This window comes from Bombus bifarius, unplaced genomic scaffold, assembly GCF_011952205.1.
Source record: "Bombus bifarius isolate JDL3187 unplaced genomic scaffold, Bbif_JDL3187 scf7180000009275, whole genome shotgun sequence".
In the NCBI taxonomy this organism is placed as follows: Eukaryota; Metazoa; Arthropoda; class Insecta; order Hymenoptera; family Apidae; genus Bombus; species Bombus bifarius.
The window spans coordinates 1,377,467-1,398,445 of NW_022885009.1; the positions used below are offsets into that span (position 1 = coordinate 1,377,467).

Here is a 20,979-nt window from a genome sequence, read left to right on the forward strand (position 1 = left end):
GCTTCGATAACTTGGAAGCTGTAAAAAAAAAAAAATGTAACAAATATTACTCTCGATGATGAATGATTTTTGCAAAATTATAACAAAATTAACGAAGAATATCTAGCTCGAGGCAAGTATTATGTTGTCCGAAAAATTTCTTTCGTCTTATTATTAAGGAAATCATAGACGCACAACGTTTTCTGTTTTATATTATTTTATCGAATTACGCACGATCGATTTTGTCCTGTTGAAATAAACACCGCGACATTTCACACACTTGGTTTCACGTTCGTACGAAGGTGCACTGTTGTAAAAAAACACGTTTGCGAAAGAAAGACACTTTTCGGACAACCTAATATAAGCTATTTTTATTAAATTTCTAGAATTTTGTAGAAGACTCGTTCTCAGAGACAAAATTTTCAGCATCGTAACTGACACAGTCAATCCAGTATTGGTATACAAAATCGCATATTCAACCGAGTAAAATACTTCTTTAAAATTTATTAACTGACGACGCGAACTACCCATGCATCGAGCTTGCGAATTGCATCGAGGGGTGTTTATTGAACCATAACTCCGACCAATTGATAAATACACGCGCGTGCATTAACGCGATCGCATGCAAGTCATTAAACTTATCAGTTGGTCGTTCGAATGGTCGCTGTTAACTGATTAATCAACGTAACGGCGCGCCTATCAGGCGCAATGAACGAAGTCAATTATTCACCGAGAGCATTTCTATTCGTCGGTCAGAATGACGTGAACTCGAATCGTTGCGTGAATGCAGAATTAAACCAAATGCTAACCGCAGCCACGACGTTATCGCCGATATAATGGCCACGTAGTGTCGTAGTAACGAAACGCAATCGGGCCGCTTCGGATTCGCATCGTAACGTTAATGGGATGGAATGGCTGTCGCTCCTACCGCAACGCCACGATAGAATCCGGACGACTTGAGCTTTCGTAAACCGAGTGGTTATCGAGGCCAACTATGGACCAGACACTCAGCTTCCGCTTTCCGTGTCGCATTTCTTGGCGAATATGGTGATTAGTCGAAGCGATCACCGATCGAACAGTAATTAGCGAATGGTAACGCTGTCGAACATACGGCTCGAGCCTCTTCACAGGCATTGTGAAATGTCAGGACATTTAACTCGCCGGTTCGGAAATGTCAAACGATTCGATGCTTGACTGCGCCCTGACACTTCCTGCACCCTGGGCGCGGCCATCGATCGCGATCCGTTTCACGGAAAAATTTATGTAACCGGAACACCGATTGCCCAGGATTTAAAACCTGCTTCATTTCGCGAATAAGTTAGGTATACAGCCTAACTTGGGACATTTACAGTGGCTCCTGAAAGTATTCAAACGCTTCTAGAAACTTTCCACGTGTGTGAGAGTGTACTTTTTATGTACGAGAGTCAGTCAAACGCAAACCGAACTTTGCACATTTATATCTCGGTATAATGTTTCGAGAAGAACAATCGGCTTATTTTTCTATGTTCTTCCGCTTTTGCCGCTGGATTGCCAACTTTTTCATTCCAGTTTCGTAGAAAATGCAGGCTTGGGTGAGAAGCCAATCGCGCGCGAATTACTCTACGTCTTCGTTGTTGTTGAAACCTTCTCCTCCTAACGCTTTCTTCGGTGGCCATGATTTTGCTGAACTTTAACTCCTTCCGAATAATGGAAATCATTCTCCTACGACTAATATTAACTTTCCAGCGAATTTCATCATTCGTTATGCGACCGTGTTCGATCGCTTCTGAACTGCTTCGATGCTTGCTGGCGTTACACTTGTCTCGAGTCATCGCAGATAAAATGCCTTTTGACGTTTCTTGCTAATGTTTCATCCCCAACTGTAGTCGCGATCTATGCAAAAGTCCAGTGGGTTTTGTGCCTTCAAATAAAGTAAACCTAATAATCATGCGTTGTGCAGCCAAAGACATACTGTTCCCTCGCTCATTGCGTTATTTACCGAAGGAACGATAAATAGAGCAGCACGAGGAGTTTTTAAATGTCATTAAAACATTTGGCTAAACTGTTTGAACTCCCATGCAGTTCCATGTGGATTAGTGACGTTGCGAAGGTGTGCCACACACGAACCGGCTAATATTTGACCCTCGTATTATACAGAAAACATTTAGGAATTCCACTAATACCAAATTTGAAACGGATCTGAAAATGTATGTACGAGTTGGTAGATATTGAATTGGACAACAAGTTTATTCCTTTTTTCGTAGTTAGATGGATCCGAGTTTAAAAAATTGCTGTCAACTATTGCTGTATCGTCGTATCGTTGATTAGTTAACAAACAGCTGCAGAGTATAAAGCAAACATTTTTCGAGATACTCGTTTTTCGTTGGCCTGGCGCAAGTTGAAACGTAGTTTATTAAGACAACGCAAGACCACATGTGTCAATCGTCACAGGACAAAAATTGGCGTGGCTTGTGTGAGATATTCCACACCATCTGTGGCATTCTCCCCATCTTGCACGCTCATTTATTTCCTTCGTTAGAAAACTACTTGGACAATAAGAACTTGCCTTCTTTAGAAGACTGCAAAAGCAAATTGGAGCGTTTCTTTCTCTCAGAAGGTTCTCTCAGAAGGTTCTCTCAGAAGGTTCTCTCAGAAGGTTCTCTAAGAAGGATCTCTAAGAAGGTTCTCTCAGAAGGTTCTCTAAGAAGGTTCTCTAAGAAGGTTCTCTAAGAAGGTTCTCTAAGAAGGTTCTCTAAGAAGGTTCTCTCAGAAGGTTCTTTAAGAAGGTTCTCTAAGAAGGTTCTCTAAGAAGGTTCTCTCAGAAGGTTCTCTCAGAAGGTTCTCTCAGAAGGTTCTCTCAGAAGAAGAAACAGTTTTACAGCGATGGAATAATAACGTGGAAAATCATCGAAAGGAATGAAGCATACATTGATTGAAAATAATATACCTAAAGGAGAAAACATATGCTCAAGTTTGGCAGTAAAAGCGGAACTTCCCGTCCCACTCAACGTTTACTGCAAGCGTACACTTCGCGAATATCGTCAAAGTATTTGAATAGCCAATTATTCGCTACATAAGTCATAATACGTAGTGAGAGTACGTTTAACAGTAACACGTTTTGGTCGTTTACGACCATCATTCATGGCATATACCCGTTTTTCATTAGGTGCATGTTTGCAATAATTGTGTTGCAACTTTCATGTACAGATACACTTTCAAAATGGTTTCAAATTTTACCAATTTAACCCAAACTCGTCCTGACCTATTTCAGTAGTAGTAAAATTTCCAAAAATTTATTACAATTAGACTGCAGATTTTTATGCATAGGAAATTGAAAAATGGAAGAATGTATAGAATGAGTACAGCATTAAAAAGTCTCCCATCTATCACCACATTTAATAAACAAAACAAATTTCTGCCCAGATTCTATTTCCTTATTTGTCTTGATAAAAATATGAATTTGCATAAATGCCCAATTGTAAATGCAACACACACAATACGAGCACACGTATTTTCCATAGTTAATTAAAGTAATTAATTAAGTAATCTACATATTTGACATTTTGTTCCTATCAACAATAATATTGATTAAACTACTCAATTCCATGGCACTTCCTTTCGACCTATATCCTACCTTTAACGCACTAAAAAATTAAACTGAATGTTTCAGTCACAATTTGAAGTCAAAAGTAAATGATCTTCTCAAGAAATTAATTCTTCGAAAATGAATAATCTTCTCACATTGCCGTGAAAAAGTTTGAAAATATTTTACACATACAACACGAACATCAAAGTTCTCAATGGCATTCAGATACTTTTGCGAGCAGGTGTACCCGTACGAATACCATTTCCTATCTACGATCAGCCAATTTTGGACGTCTGAGTCACGGGATGAATTACGAGTGGACAGAGAGAGTCAGCGGTTATTAACAATGGTCAGTATACCGGCCATGATACCGTACGCTTCTTTGCACTAGTCGTGCCATAAAAACGCTGGTAAGTACAGCGCATGCAATTTCGACGACCGCGGTGGCTATGGGTCAATCACCGGACCGCGATATTGCTTATCGATTCTCTCGAATTGATTGACATGCCTGGAAGGGCCAAATAGCTACGCGTTCGGTCCTCCATCTTTTCCGGAAAAAGTCCAACAGTTTTGCCAATTTCTTTCTCAATTTTCTTCCATCTTATTTCCACCGGAATCCTACTTTATTTATTTCATTACGTCTATTTTTATAATTTTATCGTAAATTTATGCTACTCTACACGAGTTTGATTTATTATATTTCGTCGTAACATCTCAAAGGATTCGTTATAATTCGTATTCGTTAGGAATTAGACAAATTATACTTTAATAACGCTATAACAAATTGTCATGTGAGTAACATCGTGCTAGAAACGATCGCGGCACGAAATTTATTTTCTTTATACGACGTGATTTAAATTATAGAAAAAGTAATTAGAAACGAAAGATAAATGAAAGTGGTTTATAGAAAAAGTGTTATATAAATGAAGTAAAAGCTTTCGCATGAAATCTCTCTTAGAGGAAAGTTGCTAAACGAGACACGACGAAAAGAGAAAAAGGAATGAATGATATTCATTCCTTTCCCTTTGACGCGATTTCAGATGCCCATGATATTTGAGGGATGTTATATCATCCTTTTGTATCAATCATCTCTACTGAAAGTGAACATAATTTCTTTGATAGTTTAGGAAAAGCGCAAATAACGAATATTAAAAAATGTATCTAAAATATTTCTAGAGACATTTCGTTTTACAATGTTCCTACGTACGTATTTAAAAAATGTAACGAAACTTTTATGTCAATTATTGCATCCAAATTCTTTTTGTACAACGTTACAATTCCCCTCTCTAATTTTAATTCCCCTCTTTTAATTAATTTTTATCTACAAAATTAAAAAAAATTCTACGTATATTCGCTATGAACAAATTGCATTTATTACAGTAACAATTTCCTTCTACAAAAATGTTTAATCGTGCTTATTCTGTTTCTGGGATGGGTAAGCTTAATTTCTTTACTTATTCAGACAACGTGGCAAGTTTCTAAGATAATTCTGAGCAAGTAGAAAATGGATAAGCACATTGATCGTTGGATTGTTACAGAAAATCGATGTATACTTTGACCTTTATTAATCTTTTTAGTTCGAGAACTATTCAAATAAAAGTTAGTCTCGCGAAACTTTAATATCAAACGCTGCACATTAAACTTCCTCTTAACGTGATAATGCATTCCGATTCCGCGTTGATCATTATGAAACGTAAAATATTAGGTTGTCCGAAAAGTTTCTTTCGTTTTATGAGGAAATAATAGACGCACAACGTTTTCTGTTTTATATTATTTTGTCGAATTACGCACGATCCACTTTGTTCTGTTGAGATAAACACCGCGACATTTCACAGACTTGGTTTCACGTTTGTATGAAGGTGCACTGTTGTAAAAGACACGTTTGCGAAAGAAAGACACTTTCCGGACAACCTAATACTATGTTGTATTTTCGTACAAATACGCAATACAGTACAAGTAAATCAGCAATAGTTCACGCAAGTACGAAGTATACATTTAATTTGGTATTTTTTTAAAAAATATGCTAAAACTATTCCATTATGGAAATTAAATGTTTTAGTTTTTGTTAAATGAATTTCACAGAACATTTACAAGAAGTACAAAGTTTAGCAGATATATAGATAGTATCTCCATGAAATCATAGTTTACTCTATAAATTATACTATCACTTATGAATTATTGATTTGAAGACTAATTTATTTGAGGACTAAGTTTGGCACATACATAGATAGTATCTGCACAAAATCATAGTTTAGTCTATAAATTATATTATCACTTATGAGTTATTTATTTGAAGGCTAATTATAGTATTAATTTATGGTTGAATCATAGGTTCGTTCATATTTAAATAAATGTAATGAAATCTATCAGATCACAGGTTAATTTATTTACCTCGTTTCTCTGTAAATCCATTCTTCTATTTTTATTTTTACATTCTTCATAATTTTTCCCAAAATGCATACGTTACTGATTAATTACATTTGACATCAATATATTGATTTTTATATGTACATCTTACAAATATATTTTTTAAATAATGTCGCTCTGATGGGACAATGTGATACAATATTTCCTAAACTAGCAGAAATTTCAGGGTATTCTTCGTGGTTAGTCGATAGATACGTCAGGTATTACACGTGTCGTTGGCTGCCGACTATTCGCTCAACAATGATGTCATAAACTGTCTTCCTTTCGAAGACACTACAAATTTCGATTCAATCGCATCATACTTATTGTTGGCCACGAGATTCTGAAAAATCCGTGAGCTTCATTCTGCAAGGGAAGCTTCTATCTTCATCAAAATACTAGTGAAAAATATTTTTTCACCTTTAGAATGTTCACCAATAAAAGAAGAAGAAGAAGAAAACGAAATCAACGTGAAGTTTTATATTTCAAATTTCAATTATCTTTCCACAACCAGCCTTAATTAATAATTAGACTGTTAAACAATTCAGCGTTGGGAATAAATCACAGAGAGTCAACTACCAGTTATTTTCCACTTTCCAGCAAAAGTGCACTCAGGGTACATTGAAATTCGGGGGTTGCGTGGCCTTGAAACCATCGACTCTTGCACAATAATTTACTATCGATTAGTATTAGCAAATTGACAAGTTACATACTCATTGTAAATTATAGACTTCTCTATAAATGTAGTCTTCCCTACAAGGATCCTGCTTGCCTCTGTAGAGGACTTGTGTAGAGGATGGTTGATGGTGAAATTTATTAGACGAGATTGCTCGTTGTTGAAACCATCAAGCATATTTAAAATATTAAATAAATAAGTACAGATAATATTCACAAAGATGCTCGTACTAACGAATTCGCTAAGACAGTGTATAACTTGCAAAATAAGATCGCTAATAACTCGTTGATAACTGATAGACACTCGGTAGATACTCGTAGATATTGAACCTAGGATCGCGTCTGTTTCTTTGTATTGGTCGGAGGAGAGCCGGAAAATTCGACTTCTACGTTTACGATTCGACGAAATTCGACGTCTACGTTTGACCGTAGCACGTAGCGGTGACATTGTTTTGCCCGGAGTTTATTTATTATTACATTATGTGGATCCTAACGATATTGATTCTCCGAGGCAAGACAACAACATGATTTGATTTGTCCTTCAGTTCATGTGCCGCTACACCTCGATCATCTCAAAGACAAAGCTTCCAGTGGAAAAACATGTGCTCTCTTTAGATCTTAGATCTATTTGTTCATGTAGAATCGAAGTCTTTTGAATTGTACCACCGATTCTAAGACATCCTGTATTCTACGCGAAAAAAGAAGTCGAAAATATAGAATAAAAAATTTTTTTTCTTATTTTTTTTTAATTTTTTTAAAAATCTACAGTGAGATCCGTTACAACGAGACGTGATAAAGTGCACGCGTACCGAGCGAAAATTCCGAGTCGATTTTCTCGAAAACAAAGCCTCAAACGAAAAATTTTTATTCTACATTTTCGACTTCTTTTTTCGCGTAGAATCACCCCCTTTCCGCTTGCACCACCAGTTACCAACCACCCTGTACATGTACACAATAGAATTCCGTTTATGTGAAGGATCCATGGTATAATAGCGCTATAAAATATAGTGCACCGTATATGACTTTTCGTTCAGTTAATAGGTGTTTTTCTAAGACAATTCCAGGAAACGTTTGATCCTAAATACACAACAATGTCGCGGACTGCGAAACACGAGAGTGTGACACGTAACGCGTGCCTCCACTGTTTGTGTCTTGTGATCGATCTCGCACTTAAGTGGATTGACGCTGGACGATAGTTCAGAAAATAGGATACCACTATAATTTCGTGTATATAAACAGAATTCGTATAGACGAACTTCCGCCGTGTATCTATTTCGTGCTATCCGCAGTTTTATACAGACGCTGTGCAGGAATCGAAAACCAGAGAAATTCTGCTCGTACTGAAGCTGCTTTGTCTAAATTCACATCAACGATACCGCGAACGACGATTCTGCCAGCATAAGGGCGCAGTCTTTTCAGCGAGCGGTGCAGGAAAGAAGCAACGAACGTGACAACCAGCGCGATGCTCGCGACTACGATTGATTCGACGAACCGTGGAAATGGAAGAAAAAACATTGGAAAGGCGCAGGTGACGCGTGTTCTTTCACGAAAGGTTGAAAGAACAGAGAGGCAGCGAGGGGCAGAGAGGAGAGAAGCGTCGAGGGAACCGGTCGCAAAGTGTTCGCTCGTTGAGCACGTCGATAAACCGGCGCGGTTTTTCCTTCGGAGAATCCAGATCCGGAGATAAGAAGCTGTCGAAGGCTGAAGATGGAAAAGCGCATCAATGACAGGGAACTGCGCAACTGCAGAGGGTTCCTTTTCTCTATTTATTCGGCCGCGTATTGAAGGCCCCGCACAAAGACGATCATTGCCCGGAGGCGGTTTTCGAAGACGGTGGGAAAAGGCGAGGAACGGACACATAAGCGAAAAAAGGCGAAGAACGGACAGAGGCAAAAACCTGGACGAGGGATGAAACGAGGCGGTGCCAGGAGGAACGAGGAGGCGGGCAGAGTTGTAAGGTGGCAAGCAGAGGCGGCGAGAGAGCCGACGGAGAGCAAGAGGTCGCGGTGCAAATGAAAAATAGTCTACGTCGTCGAGCCAAAAGTAACTACTAGCTTCTACCTACAGATAAGGGAAAATAACGAGGCCGACAGCGGCGTGGAAGAGAACTAATTCGGCGCATATTTCACACACGTCCGCTTTACGGACGCTAAGTATAGGTAAGCACGCCCGTTCCCCAGGATAAAGGAATTAATTGCATTGCCCCGGTTCCCATCCGTCTTTTCCTTTTCAACCGGAACTTTTTACCCTGCGGCACGCGGCCCTCGATCTACTTCTCTCTGCGTACAGTCGCGTCGAACCCTTCTGTCTGCTCGGTGCGTGACTGGCATCTGCCAATTCGTTCGATATTTTTCGTGTATGTTTACACGCTAGCTTTGAACTGTTGATGTTTCGCTTCGGGGCAAATCAATGTACCTGTTTCCCTGTCTTATGTGGAATACAGGTCGGAAAAAGATAGGAGTTTCTAGTTCGTATTTAAAATACGCATGCAATGGATCGTCCAGGTATTCGAGTATTTATCGCAAAGGACTTTTATGTGTATAGGGTGTTTCAGATGTCAAAGGACAAACTTTGACAGCATGTTTTGCAGCAGACCATTTTGATCAATAAATCTTATATACGCCGTGGGTTGATTCGTCTTCCTTTTCGAGGTACGGAAGGGAAAGTAATATAAATCAAAAATAATCAGACTCGTTCGAGCTAGTTAACTTTTAATGATGATTATTTATTTCAAACTGTCTTTTACCTTGTCTTTTAGAAAATTGTACAGGTGAAAAATTATTGTAAAAAATAGCTCGGAATAAATGACTGGTATTAAAAGTTAGCCAGCTTGAATGCGTCTGATTACTTCTGATTTATACTACTTTTTCTTTCGTATCTTAAAAACGAAGACACACGAGCCATGGTGTACATAACATTTCTTGCTGAACTTTTACACCGAACCAGTAATCAGTGTAAAAAGTAGTTTGGAATAAACGATTATCATTAAGAGTTAAGTAGCTTGAATGCGTCTGATTAATCGTGGTTTATACTACTTTCTGTTTCATATCTCGAAAACGAAGACGAATTTTGACGCACGTTCTACATAACATTTTTTCCTCAAAATGATCTCAGCTCAATATATTGACGAAGTTTGTCGCTTGATATCTGCAACACATGTGTGTTATGAACAAAATATTTTAAATTTTGTCAATACCAAAATGAACTACTATCGTGATATTCACGATTATATTCGAAACAATCTAAAAACCGATGTAAATATGACAAAACATTTATTTACTCATCAAAATTGTCCGGACACTTGAATATTTTTGACAAGATTTAATTAGACTTATAATTATAATTATAATTATATTTTTTGCTTGTAAATACATGTAGTAATATATTACGAACGGTTGAACTGATTTTTGCGAACCACTAGAAATATTTTCTTCATATAAATAAAGTCCTATCAGACCTTACAAAAAGGAAACGATTAATTGAAAAAAGAGAAAGATATTGTTGTATATTTTGTTTATACAAGTTTTAGAAAGTATAATCCAACCTTTTTGATGTATCTTTCGTATCGAAAAATTCAAGTTTCCTGTTCACCAAATAATTTCAAATCTTTGATTATTAATGTACCTTTGATCCAACGTCGTATTTAAAAATAATTTTTTTTAAATCATGTAGTATCTATGGATATCAAACGTTGACACGATGATAATTATAATCAACGAATGATGATATTCGTTAAGAATCGTCATTTACGAAAATGTGTTCTCGTTTATGAGAATCTGGCTGCTGAATATTAATCTTTCAGTCAATTATATTAAACATTATCGCCTGTTTTTAACATGAGTGGTCAACAGACTATTCAAATGACTATGCAAATCACAGATTTCCATGTGCTTTGTAAATCAATTACGCGAGGAGAAGAAGCAAACAAAATGTTATTTCCTACGTGTACTGCATAAAGTTGTATCAAAATGGAATAAATTTGCGACCAAAGCTAACTTGATGCTAGTATACAGCACCGGAAATGAAAGTACTGTAAAATCAACCATTGCAGAATTTATTCGAAACATAGGAGGATCCGCCGCATGACAGAATTCGGTTCAATAAAACTTGCATTCCACGGAATCACAGTTCTCTAGTGAAACTTTCGCTTCGAATGATTAACGACCGCTATAAATTCAAAGTTTCTCCATTGGATTTATATTCGTTGCGCTAGTTTATTCGCCGGTAAAGAACACGTAAAACGGAAACTTAGGAAACAAGCAATTACTGTCTCTCTGCCGGCTCGTCGCCGGAATGCTTTGTTGCTTCAGATACCCCGGCCATTACATTTAGACCACTGTGCCTGTTCCCGCGATATTTTTTCGCGAAAAATCCACGATTGTCCGTTTTAGAAGAATTTACAGACGTTTACCACTTGCATCGCCTATAAAAGAATTAATTGCATTGCGGAACATCGCGACCACAACCGATTTTAATTAACGACTGATGTGGTCTAAGAGACCGCGATTGGATCATGCCGGTGTAGGATTATTTCGTTGAGAGACAGACTAGTGGATTTTCGGGCACTGAGTTTTAATTAACAACTCGACTCTTTGACGGAAGCTTTCTTATTATTTGTGAGATCGAAATATTCGGAAAGCGAACGACAAACGACCGTTTTTGATGAAAGCTTCTGCCTAGCCAGCTGAAACCTTTGAATTTGTCAAATAGTAATTCTCTATTTCATAAAGAAAGTGCAACGCTACTGTATCTTCAAAACAACAAAGACAAAGAATTCAAAGAAGCATTCCGCTGTCCTGTGCTACTGAGGTGTGAGACATTTAGGTTTAAATGTTTGCAGACGTTGTTCGAAAGAAATACTTTCTTATAAGTTGTCAATTAATAGAACATTATACAGGGTGGTTGGTAACTGGTGGTACAAACGGAAAGGGGGTGATTCTACGCGAAAAATGAAGTCGAAGATATAGAATAAAAATTTTTCGTTTGAGGCTTTGTTTTCGAGAAAATCGACTTTGAATTTTCGCTCGGTACGCCCCCTTTCCTGTACCGCCAGTTACCAACCACCTTGTATAACATGTGGATCGACATGTGGATGTGTTATGGATTGTATAGACTTCTGGTTTATAATTTTACCATCTTACGTGGGATAAGAGATAAGGGTAGGTCAGGTAGATCAGGTAACTCGTAATTTCTAAAATTTAATCGTAGAATTGCATTTGTCTCGTTGCTAGATTCAGCACGATTGCGCCGATTTGTGACTTTTGATTTGCAAGATTTTGCTAATAATATTAAATCAATTAAATCAGTTGCGAGCTGGAGGTTCCTTGTTGCATCAATTGATAGATCAATTACTAAATGATTCTTTATGAACAGAGGAGAATTTCTTTTTTAATTTAATAATAACAATTGAATTATTATTAACGTGTAATATCGAGCATTATATTTGAAAGCAAATTCTCCTGGTCACTGTCTTTGCTTTATTCGTAGAAATTCGCAGTTTTTTGCTTGAAGATCTCCGCAAACGACGTCCGTGGAATAACTGCTCTCAGGTTTACATAGGCAACTCTATATTTTTGAACTTCTCTTAATCTCTCTTTTCTATGACAAATATTAGAAAATTTTAGATTAACGAATTTTATGCGGCCACGTTAACGAGAATTCTCCTCTAAATTCTATACTTAGTTTACATTAAACTCTATTTGTTTCTTTAGTAATTCTGTGCTGCCAACTTTGCTTCTCATTTCGAAACTTTCGAAACTTTCTTACAGATACGAGCAAAAACATTTAGTGAAACGTTTCTCGTAATCTTGAGGGATTTTGGCATTTCTACAATGATTGGTACATATTAATGAACATAGTTGTCGCTATTAACCAAACGTATTATACTAAACGTATCTGAAAGATTATGGTTTCCGAAAGGACATTGGGACCTTTCTTTTGGAATTTTTAGGAAGATTCCCAATACTTTAGCCTAGACTTTTTATTATAGCTGTACTTAAATAACAAAACTTAGAAGTAGTTGTTTATGATTTAATTCGATTATGTTTGCTCGAAATTTATGACAGTAGGCTTGGACTCGAAGTGACATAACTGGTCGCTAAACGATCACGGGATGGACGTTTTTACCTAACAGAGGTATAGACAGAGGTATAGCTCTCCTTAAAAATATAGTTGTAGCGGCACACGTGTTTGAGGACAAATCAAGCCACGCGTGGTTTTGTCTCAGAATATCAATATCGTAGGACACACACATATTGTATTAATAATCAAACTCCGGACAGAAACAATGTCGTCGCTACGTGGAACCGTCTAACAAAGGCGATTGGAATTTTATTGGTACTCCCTCGACCAATATAATATAAACGAACGCGATCGTAAGGAGAAGAGAGTTTTCATCAGTCTCATTCACGTGCGATCTTATCAGCGAGTTACACACCGTCTTTACGATTAGTAAATACTCTGCGTTTTAACAAAGAGTTAGGTGAGTTCTACTTGTACTGTGGACAAGTAAGTTCAGTTCGACTTAGACTTTGGAAGAACGCATTTGCTATCTCGTTGACCGTGGGTTCGTTATTGAACCTAAGATCGTTGTCATTAGCATCTAGAGTATCTAATCACCACGGTTACTCGTCAAATTCTGTCATAATCATATTTGTACCAGTAAATATCTTCTCTGTTGCATAACAACAATGGCTAATCCGAATGAAGATTCGTTACACGCCCCTAATCCTAATGAGAACTCGACCAAAGTATTTGAGAAGAAGCAAAAACGGGAGAGAAAATTGAACGAAAGTCCAATTCAGTTGATTGATAATATTTGTTACTCTGATTAAAATACGAATACTTTGAACTGTGTTTGATTTGAGTTATGGTACTTTAGGAAAATATTCGTCGTCTACGAATGGTTTGTTGATATGTGTTTAATTAATTAGAACAGTACTAAAATTATGAAAGTTTTAATATAACGTGTCATAGAGTACCTACATATACTGGAAAGCATAAACGCGTAAAATACGAAAGGAATGAAAGTAGAAATTAGATTAGAATCGTAAAAAACATGGCAATCCAGCTTTCGTACTGTCGTGTTTATGCTGACTTAATTTTACATATCAGATGCTCTACGACAAATTACTAACATAAATTTGACTTACCTTTTCGCCGCTGTCGCTAGGTAGGTAGAACGTCAGTACCGTAAGAAAGGAAATTCCCATACACGGAATGATTATGTTCACAGTGTAGAAAAGTGTTTTTCTTCGCATTGTTATGTTAAACGTGATATCCAGATACGGCTCGTCGCAGCAGGTGTAAAATTTCTCGTTTCTGCGCAAAAAGAAATGCAAAGGTTAATTTAGTTAATTTAGTTCAAGGATGCAGTCAAAATGTATTCAAATTACTGCAGGAAATATGTTCCCATCGTATTACGTTACGTATCAGGTAAACAACGAAATAAGATTAATCCTTGGCTTAAGTTAAATTTATATTATATTTTTATATTTGCATTGTAAATTGGTATTTTACTGATTGACGAATATAAATGGACAAAATTTTGGCGCATATTACAGCCTATGAGTAGGAGAGTTAACAACGAAAGAGCAAATAAATGTATTTTAAATGTTATTTCAAGAGGCGTCTGAAAATATAAAAATTCAGCAAGTTTTAGCAGAATTAATTAAAATTTTGCTTTATCATTACAAATAATGAACTATGTCTCGAATATTTTACTTTTACACTTTACCTCTTTATAAAAGTTTCATTGTACTTTTATTATTTATTGTATTTTTAATCAGAGAAAATTTTCTCGTAATTCTTTAACATTATTAACTTGTTACATCGTTAATTACAAAGAAATACTCGTTGCTCTTTTTTAATTACTTTTCTTGGAAGTGAAAGAGCAAGGGAATCTAATTTTAAAAGAAACACGAGGATCTAAAAACTGTTTTCCCGTCGTTTTCTCAGAGAAACGAACCAAAAAATCGAGAAGAATTTAATATTGAAATCCGGTCTTTCATTAACGCTTTGGTAGCAGATGGCGATTTTGAAAGCGCAATTCTGTCAAACGACATGCAAGATGTCCATTCTCTCGCCCACGAATCGATCGAAATTCCGGTGGCAATTTGGGGCCGTCTGACCATTCCTCTGGCTGTCTGAACATAGCAATGATATTCCACTTACGTGACAAGTCGTTTGAATATCTAACAAAAACCTATTCGAATGAATGTCACGTCGCATCGTTCGGAAAAAGTAACTCGCAAAAGTACCAGGCACTGAATTTTTCTCGAATTCAGCTATATTTAATTCGTTCGTGCCAATGTTATCTAACCGACATTTGTTAATAATTAATATCGAATAAAGTTCTATTTTTGCAAAGATATTGCTCTTTTATATATGGCAAAATATTCACATTACGCATTTTGCAATCTGTTTTCACTTTCCGTCGAGTATACTTGTACGTACATTTTATTTTGCAATTGTCGTTGCCTGTACGTTTCTACAAAGTAAATAAAATGTAAATAAAAATCTGGTTAATCATCGATCAAGTAAACGTTCTTTAAAATAATTACATTTACAAGGGGACAAAAGAAAGCACGAGGATTATGCGGTAGAAAAAACGCTACAATTTAAATAAAATGAATAAAACAATTAACGTAGCATTAATGTTAATCTTTCGTTTATCCACCACTGTATGCGTTAATTAGATACTTTTTAGGAGATTCTAATAAAATACTGATTGTTAACAAGATTAACCCCTTAACCTACGATTTACGTTTGCGAATTTACGATCATCTACTACGGGCTATGCCCGTGATATTTACGTTTGGTCTGATCATCAACTACGGGCTATGCCCGCGATATTTACGTTGGGCCCGATCGTCGTACTACGGGTTGTGCCCGTAGTTGTATGTTAAGGGGTGAAAGATGATCGTGAAATAATTGTACACACAAATATGCAGCTTTCGAAACATATACAGAGAATACTGAAACAGGTAAAGAAGTATGCGGGAAACATTTATGAATGTAACATGCTCACCGTACTGCAGGTACTTCTAAAATATCCCATTCTACCGACATGTAGAATTCGGAGAGATCGACTCCCACGTCCACTACATTGCTTCCCGATTTCTCGTCCATGTGCCTTAGATCGACCTACTCGAAACAAAAGAATCCTCTGCATTAGCATCTTTCGCGTCAATATTTTTATTAGATTAGTAATTTTCATGCCCACGTAGTTTACTTTCGATAAACGAACCTGCAGCCTCGATGATAACACTTGCTTCTAGTTTTATCCATCACATTAGTAATTTATTTCTCCTTTTGCTTTTTCTGTGTAACAGCGTTGTCAAACAATTATACGACATGTTTGAAGATTGTTAAAAAATTAGGAATTAATCTATTTATTATTTATGACGTGGTAGGTGTATTATAAAAGTTGTAGCTGTTATCGCATATTGTTTCCAAGAATTTCGTCTTCGTGCTGTGATTTATTATTCTTGCGATAATGAAGTAATTAGTGCAACAAACATTTCAGAAAGATAAATACGATTCGTTGAATTCTCAAATTGAGGCGAAAGCCTTGTCCTCTTCGCATTTAAAAATGTTTGAGAAATTCTTACAGCAGCAATGCTACGTTAGAAATTGGAAAGATAAATTGTTCAATTTGTTTTTTATTGAAAGGATTATCAAACTTGTTACTAATCCGAGGAGGAACATTTTTTCGAATTGCGCTATACTCTGACGAATAATCGTAATGAGAGACAAACAGATTTACCGACAGGAATAAAAATCACAAACAACGACTAAACGTACATTCCTTACAGAAAAATAAAAGTAGCTACATAACTGTTAAAGTTAGCTGTCGAAATCGATGGGAAATTCGTGGCGTTAAAGTGGTGGTACGTTAAAGCTCTCGGTATAAAAACGTGTTTTCTCGTGGCTGCAAGTCCGTTGTTACGGGCTAAGTACGAACAATAAATTCCGAAATGAAAGTTAAAGTGCATGTCTCGTGATGCACTTAGTGTTCGCAAAAGCGCAACGGGAGCAAAACACTAATAATAGTCTGGATGAAAATGGACCGCTCAATCGTGAAGGCCCAGAAAGAATCTAGAAATCAACTATCAGCAGAACGTCCTCTTTTAACTATGCCTTCGCTTTCAACTATTGTGCAGCATGACGAACAAACAAAGTCGACACTGAAAAAATCAAACTAATCGCTAAGCAGTGTCCTAATTTTGTTGGAGAAACGAATGGTCTCGCCAGCAGCGTACGCGTACGCGTCAATTTACACCTGACTTATTCATTTCCGATTCTCGAGTTATTCGTATGCTCGACGAGGCCGGGTAACGCGGCAAATATTACCGGAGACTACGTAACGTGTAATTTCCATCATTTCTCAGCGTTCGATTTGATCTCTTTCTGCGCGAGCTTTTTTTTTGTCTCTAAGCGATTTCAAGCGAATGCTTCGAATTTAAGCGGTAACTTGGATGCACAATACCGTGCAAAATATCGCCGTCTGTCTCTGTCGACGTCGAACGAAATAACGTAAATAACGAGATACGTGTGAAAAGAAACGAACGGGACAAAGAATAAAACGTAACAGCAGGGAGACGAAAGAATCCGCATGATTTTCGCAGAAGGAAGCGACAGGCGCGATGTATTTATCGTTAACAAAATTATATCACAGTTCGATATATTTTTTTATTTTAATCGTATGATTCTAATCGATGTAATTACAACCTATTAATAATTAATGATAATATACGTAATTTAAAACAGTCGGCAAACGATGGGTATTTCGCGTTTATGGTTTCATGAGATATTTTTGCCATCAGCCTTCGTAAGTGGGATAATTTATCGGTGTTTTGCACGGTATTGTTGTTCGCTAACTGTTTAATTTCTTCAACGTTGCACATTCAGAACATATTTGTATGCACGTAAACGGTGCACACAAGCATAACTTCATACATACAAAAGTATCGACAGAGAAATCTTAAGCAACGATAATACACAAGAACGTCGCACAACTAGCGCAATATATATATATTAATAATTTGTATGCAGTTGCTTGGCTATCTGCGTTTAATAATTAAATATAAACGGCGATGGTGTGCTTCATTTCGAAACTGGAGGGAAGTTCGGGTGGTGTGTGATGATGTGTGTGTAAGTAGAAAGTATCGGAAAATGTTTTACGCAATTATTGAAGATTGTCGTGAGATTACAATACGCGTTAGATACCATAGTTAGTATCTAGATATATATATATATTTGTTTGTAGTCACTTCTATGCAAGAAATTTTCCTAATGTTTCAGAACACGCGCGTTTTATCATTGTAAGTGTAATTCCTATCTTTCGCAGGAATTTGACAAAATTTTATCGAAATTTCATGGAAATAAATTCGAAATGAATATGGCAAAAGTATCAAAATCCCGAAATACGATTTAATTGTCTGTCGGCAGCTGAATGGAATTAATAATTGAATTTATTACGTTAAATTTTCTCGAATTATTAAGTCTGCGAACACATTTATCGCATTAAATATTTTCAGCTCATGTCGAATTCCCATTGGGCCATTTATACCAAACTTTCCTATGAAAAATGAAGATAAGTACAACATATTCCGTGTAACGAAGCTGACTTTTTAATGGAAATACGTTGAGATAAAGTTGCTTATATCGTGAAAAAGTAAAGTTGCAAGTTTGTTCGTGAATAATCATTTAATTATCTAAGGAAAGAATGTAATGCAACTTGAATGAACTCGCTCAAGAGTAACCAAATTCTGACATCAAGCAATCTTTAATCCCATTAAACTGAACTTTCATCATTAGATCGAGGACTTTAATACCTGTTCTGACAGTAAAGTCACGTTTCCACGTCCTCTACCGACCCTAAATTTATCTTTCAACTTGCACTGTTATTTTATTACGATACTTCTGGTCGACAATCGACGCAAGTATTTGAATGTTGTAGAGAAAATGTATTGGTACTTTCAAGTTTGGCTGATGCTTTAACGAAATCATCATAATGATATTGGAAAAGTATGAAACGATACCGAAGATGTATATGGAAGCTATGAGGTATTTAACGTAAGTATACAATTCGTAAAAATCACAACATTATTTAAATAGTCATTATACTAAGAAACTTCAATATTCAGGCAGATTTTTTTTAACACTAATTATATGTTTAAGATGAGTGCTTATACGATATACTAATTGTTCACCAAATGTATGTTCATAGTAAATTTCTTTCAATTTCTATATACATTTTCAGATTTGAAACTTTAAAATATTTTATATAACACTCAAACGTGTATGAACACTTGCCCTTTTTAACAAATGTAATTTAGTTGCAAAAATACTCAGGGCGATTTTATATTTTATTAGAAAAGGCATATTATGGCACGATAAAATTTACTTTGAAATATTAATACGCGTTAAAAAAATTGGTGTCTGAAAATGACAAACATTACGATGCAGTAGTGTCATTTATAATGTTCATTAGCTTTCGCTCATTTACTTGTCAACGTACGGATAAAATGGAGAAAGTTTCTTCAAATTAACGATAGAAATAACCCGAGCAATTTTGGCAATAAATATCTAAAATATGCTGACACAAATCGTATATTTAATTTTAATGTACCATTGATAACATTGAAAATCAACAATTAATAGCTCATACGATATATATATATCTGTTAATTTTAAAAGAAAAACGTAAATATTGCTTTTGATCATTAGTTTGCTATTGATTTATATCTTGATAATATTCATGCATCGTTTATGTAAATCGAGCATAGTGTTCATATAGTTACGAGCGACAATGTGCATACACAAAAGTATGCTACGCTAAGCGTTCAAATATTTTTCTACAATCACTGTACTTAAAATATGGCACAACATTAATGTATTATTAACAAGGAAGTTTTCTCTGCAATAGCAAAAATGATATGTAAAAAGATGGTTAGCGATGCAGAAAAATATTTTAAGATTTCTGTGCAATTGCGATGCATCTGTAGAATAGAATCGCATCAGCAGCGCGGAAGTAAAGTTCAGAATCTTGCATCGAATCGATGCTAGAGACGAAATGGTAAAAATATTCAGAATATATTCTTTTCATAGATTTTACGGTCGGATTCGAAAAGCACTCTCATCTCGGGCGAAAGCACTTGAAACCCGGCAACTTTGCCAAATGTCTTTTTCGGTGCCTGCAAATCTCATCGATTGTTTCGTCCCACTACTCTGCAATATTTCTCAGTCATTTTCACGTCTTTCTCCTGCGTTTCATCGTCCATCCAAGAGACATACTTTCGATCTCAGTTGGTTTACTGAAATATTTTAAATAATTCATCATCCAACGTATTTAAATACGAGTATTCGCACATTGTATAATTTTAACAAATTTTAAAACTAATGTAATACAGTTTATGGACTTTGTGTTTTATTCACCGTATACAGTCGCATCGATTATTGCGATAGATTATTGGTAACTCAGTTGCAACGGTAGGTTGAATTTTATAATTTTTGGGAAAGATTAAATTGTTTGATAAATTTTATCACTTCATGCTTCGTTAAACATTTTCCAATTATCTTCTATAAAAGGACAATTAACATTAAAGTATGATCTAACAGCAATTGAAAGTTTTTAATATTATTTATTGTAATTCAATGAATTATATATTATATTATAATGTTAATTACGTTTTCAAAGTATTTCTTACGTTTAAAAAGGGACAACACATTGTCTGTCATTAATGTTAAAAAGGGACAATATATTATTATTGTAAAACATTACTATATCTTTTCTAATTTTTGTACTTTTTGATCCTTTATAGACATATATTATACTAGGTCGTCTGAAAAGTTTCACAACATTTTCTGTTTTATATTATCTTATCGAATTACGTACGATCCATTTTGTTCTATCAAAATAAAGATCACAACGTTTGACAGGTTAGGTTCCATGTTTGTATTGTTCAGGAAAATATAAGGTTGGTATGATCACTAGTTTCTACATGCTAAGTTGGTACGACTTCTAACGACGTTCCTTTGCTTTGGCGTCGACCACGTGTTAATTATCCGAGTGTATTCCGTGTGTTCATATGGCTGTACATGGTGGTGAAATACAGTGCGTAAAAACTGAATCTGTGTGAATCAATAAATATCAAACTTCAAAACCTATTTAATAACATGTATAAAAATGCATCGTTGTAAAAGACGTGTCTGCAAAAGAAAGACACTTTTCGGATAACCTAATACATAGATTATAATATATATGTATATGTATATAGAGATATGTGATGATATTACGATGAAATATAAGATTACAATGATACTTGTTAATAATAATTTAGGTAGAAAAA

At 35.8% G+C, this 20,979-nt stretch overlaps 1 protein-coding gene across 3 annotated transcripts in view; it reads right to left on the bottom strand.

Annotated features, from left to right (window-relative positions):
- The window catches only part of LOC117214933 (acetylcholine receptor subunit alpha-like 1), a 278,214-nt gene that overhangs the window by 96,941 nt on the left and 160,294 nt on the right, over positions 1-20,979 (bottom strand). For all 3 annotated transcript variants that reach the window (XM_033461300.1, XM_033461299.1, XM_033461301.1), the window contains 2 exons: positions 15,654-15,769; positions 13,777-13,945 (listed from right to left, as the gene is read on the bottom strand). In XM_033461300.1, the coding sequence (XP_033317191.1) occupies positions 13,777-13,945; positions 15,654-15,769 (285 nt within the window). The remainder of the gene's footprint in view (positions 1-13,776; positions 13,946-15,653; positions 15,770-20,979) is intronic.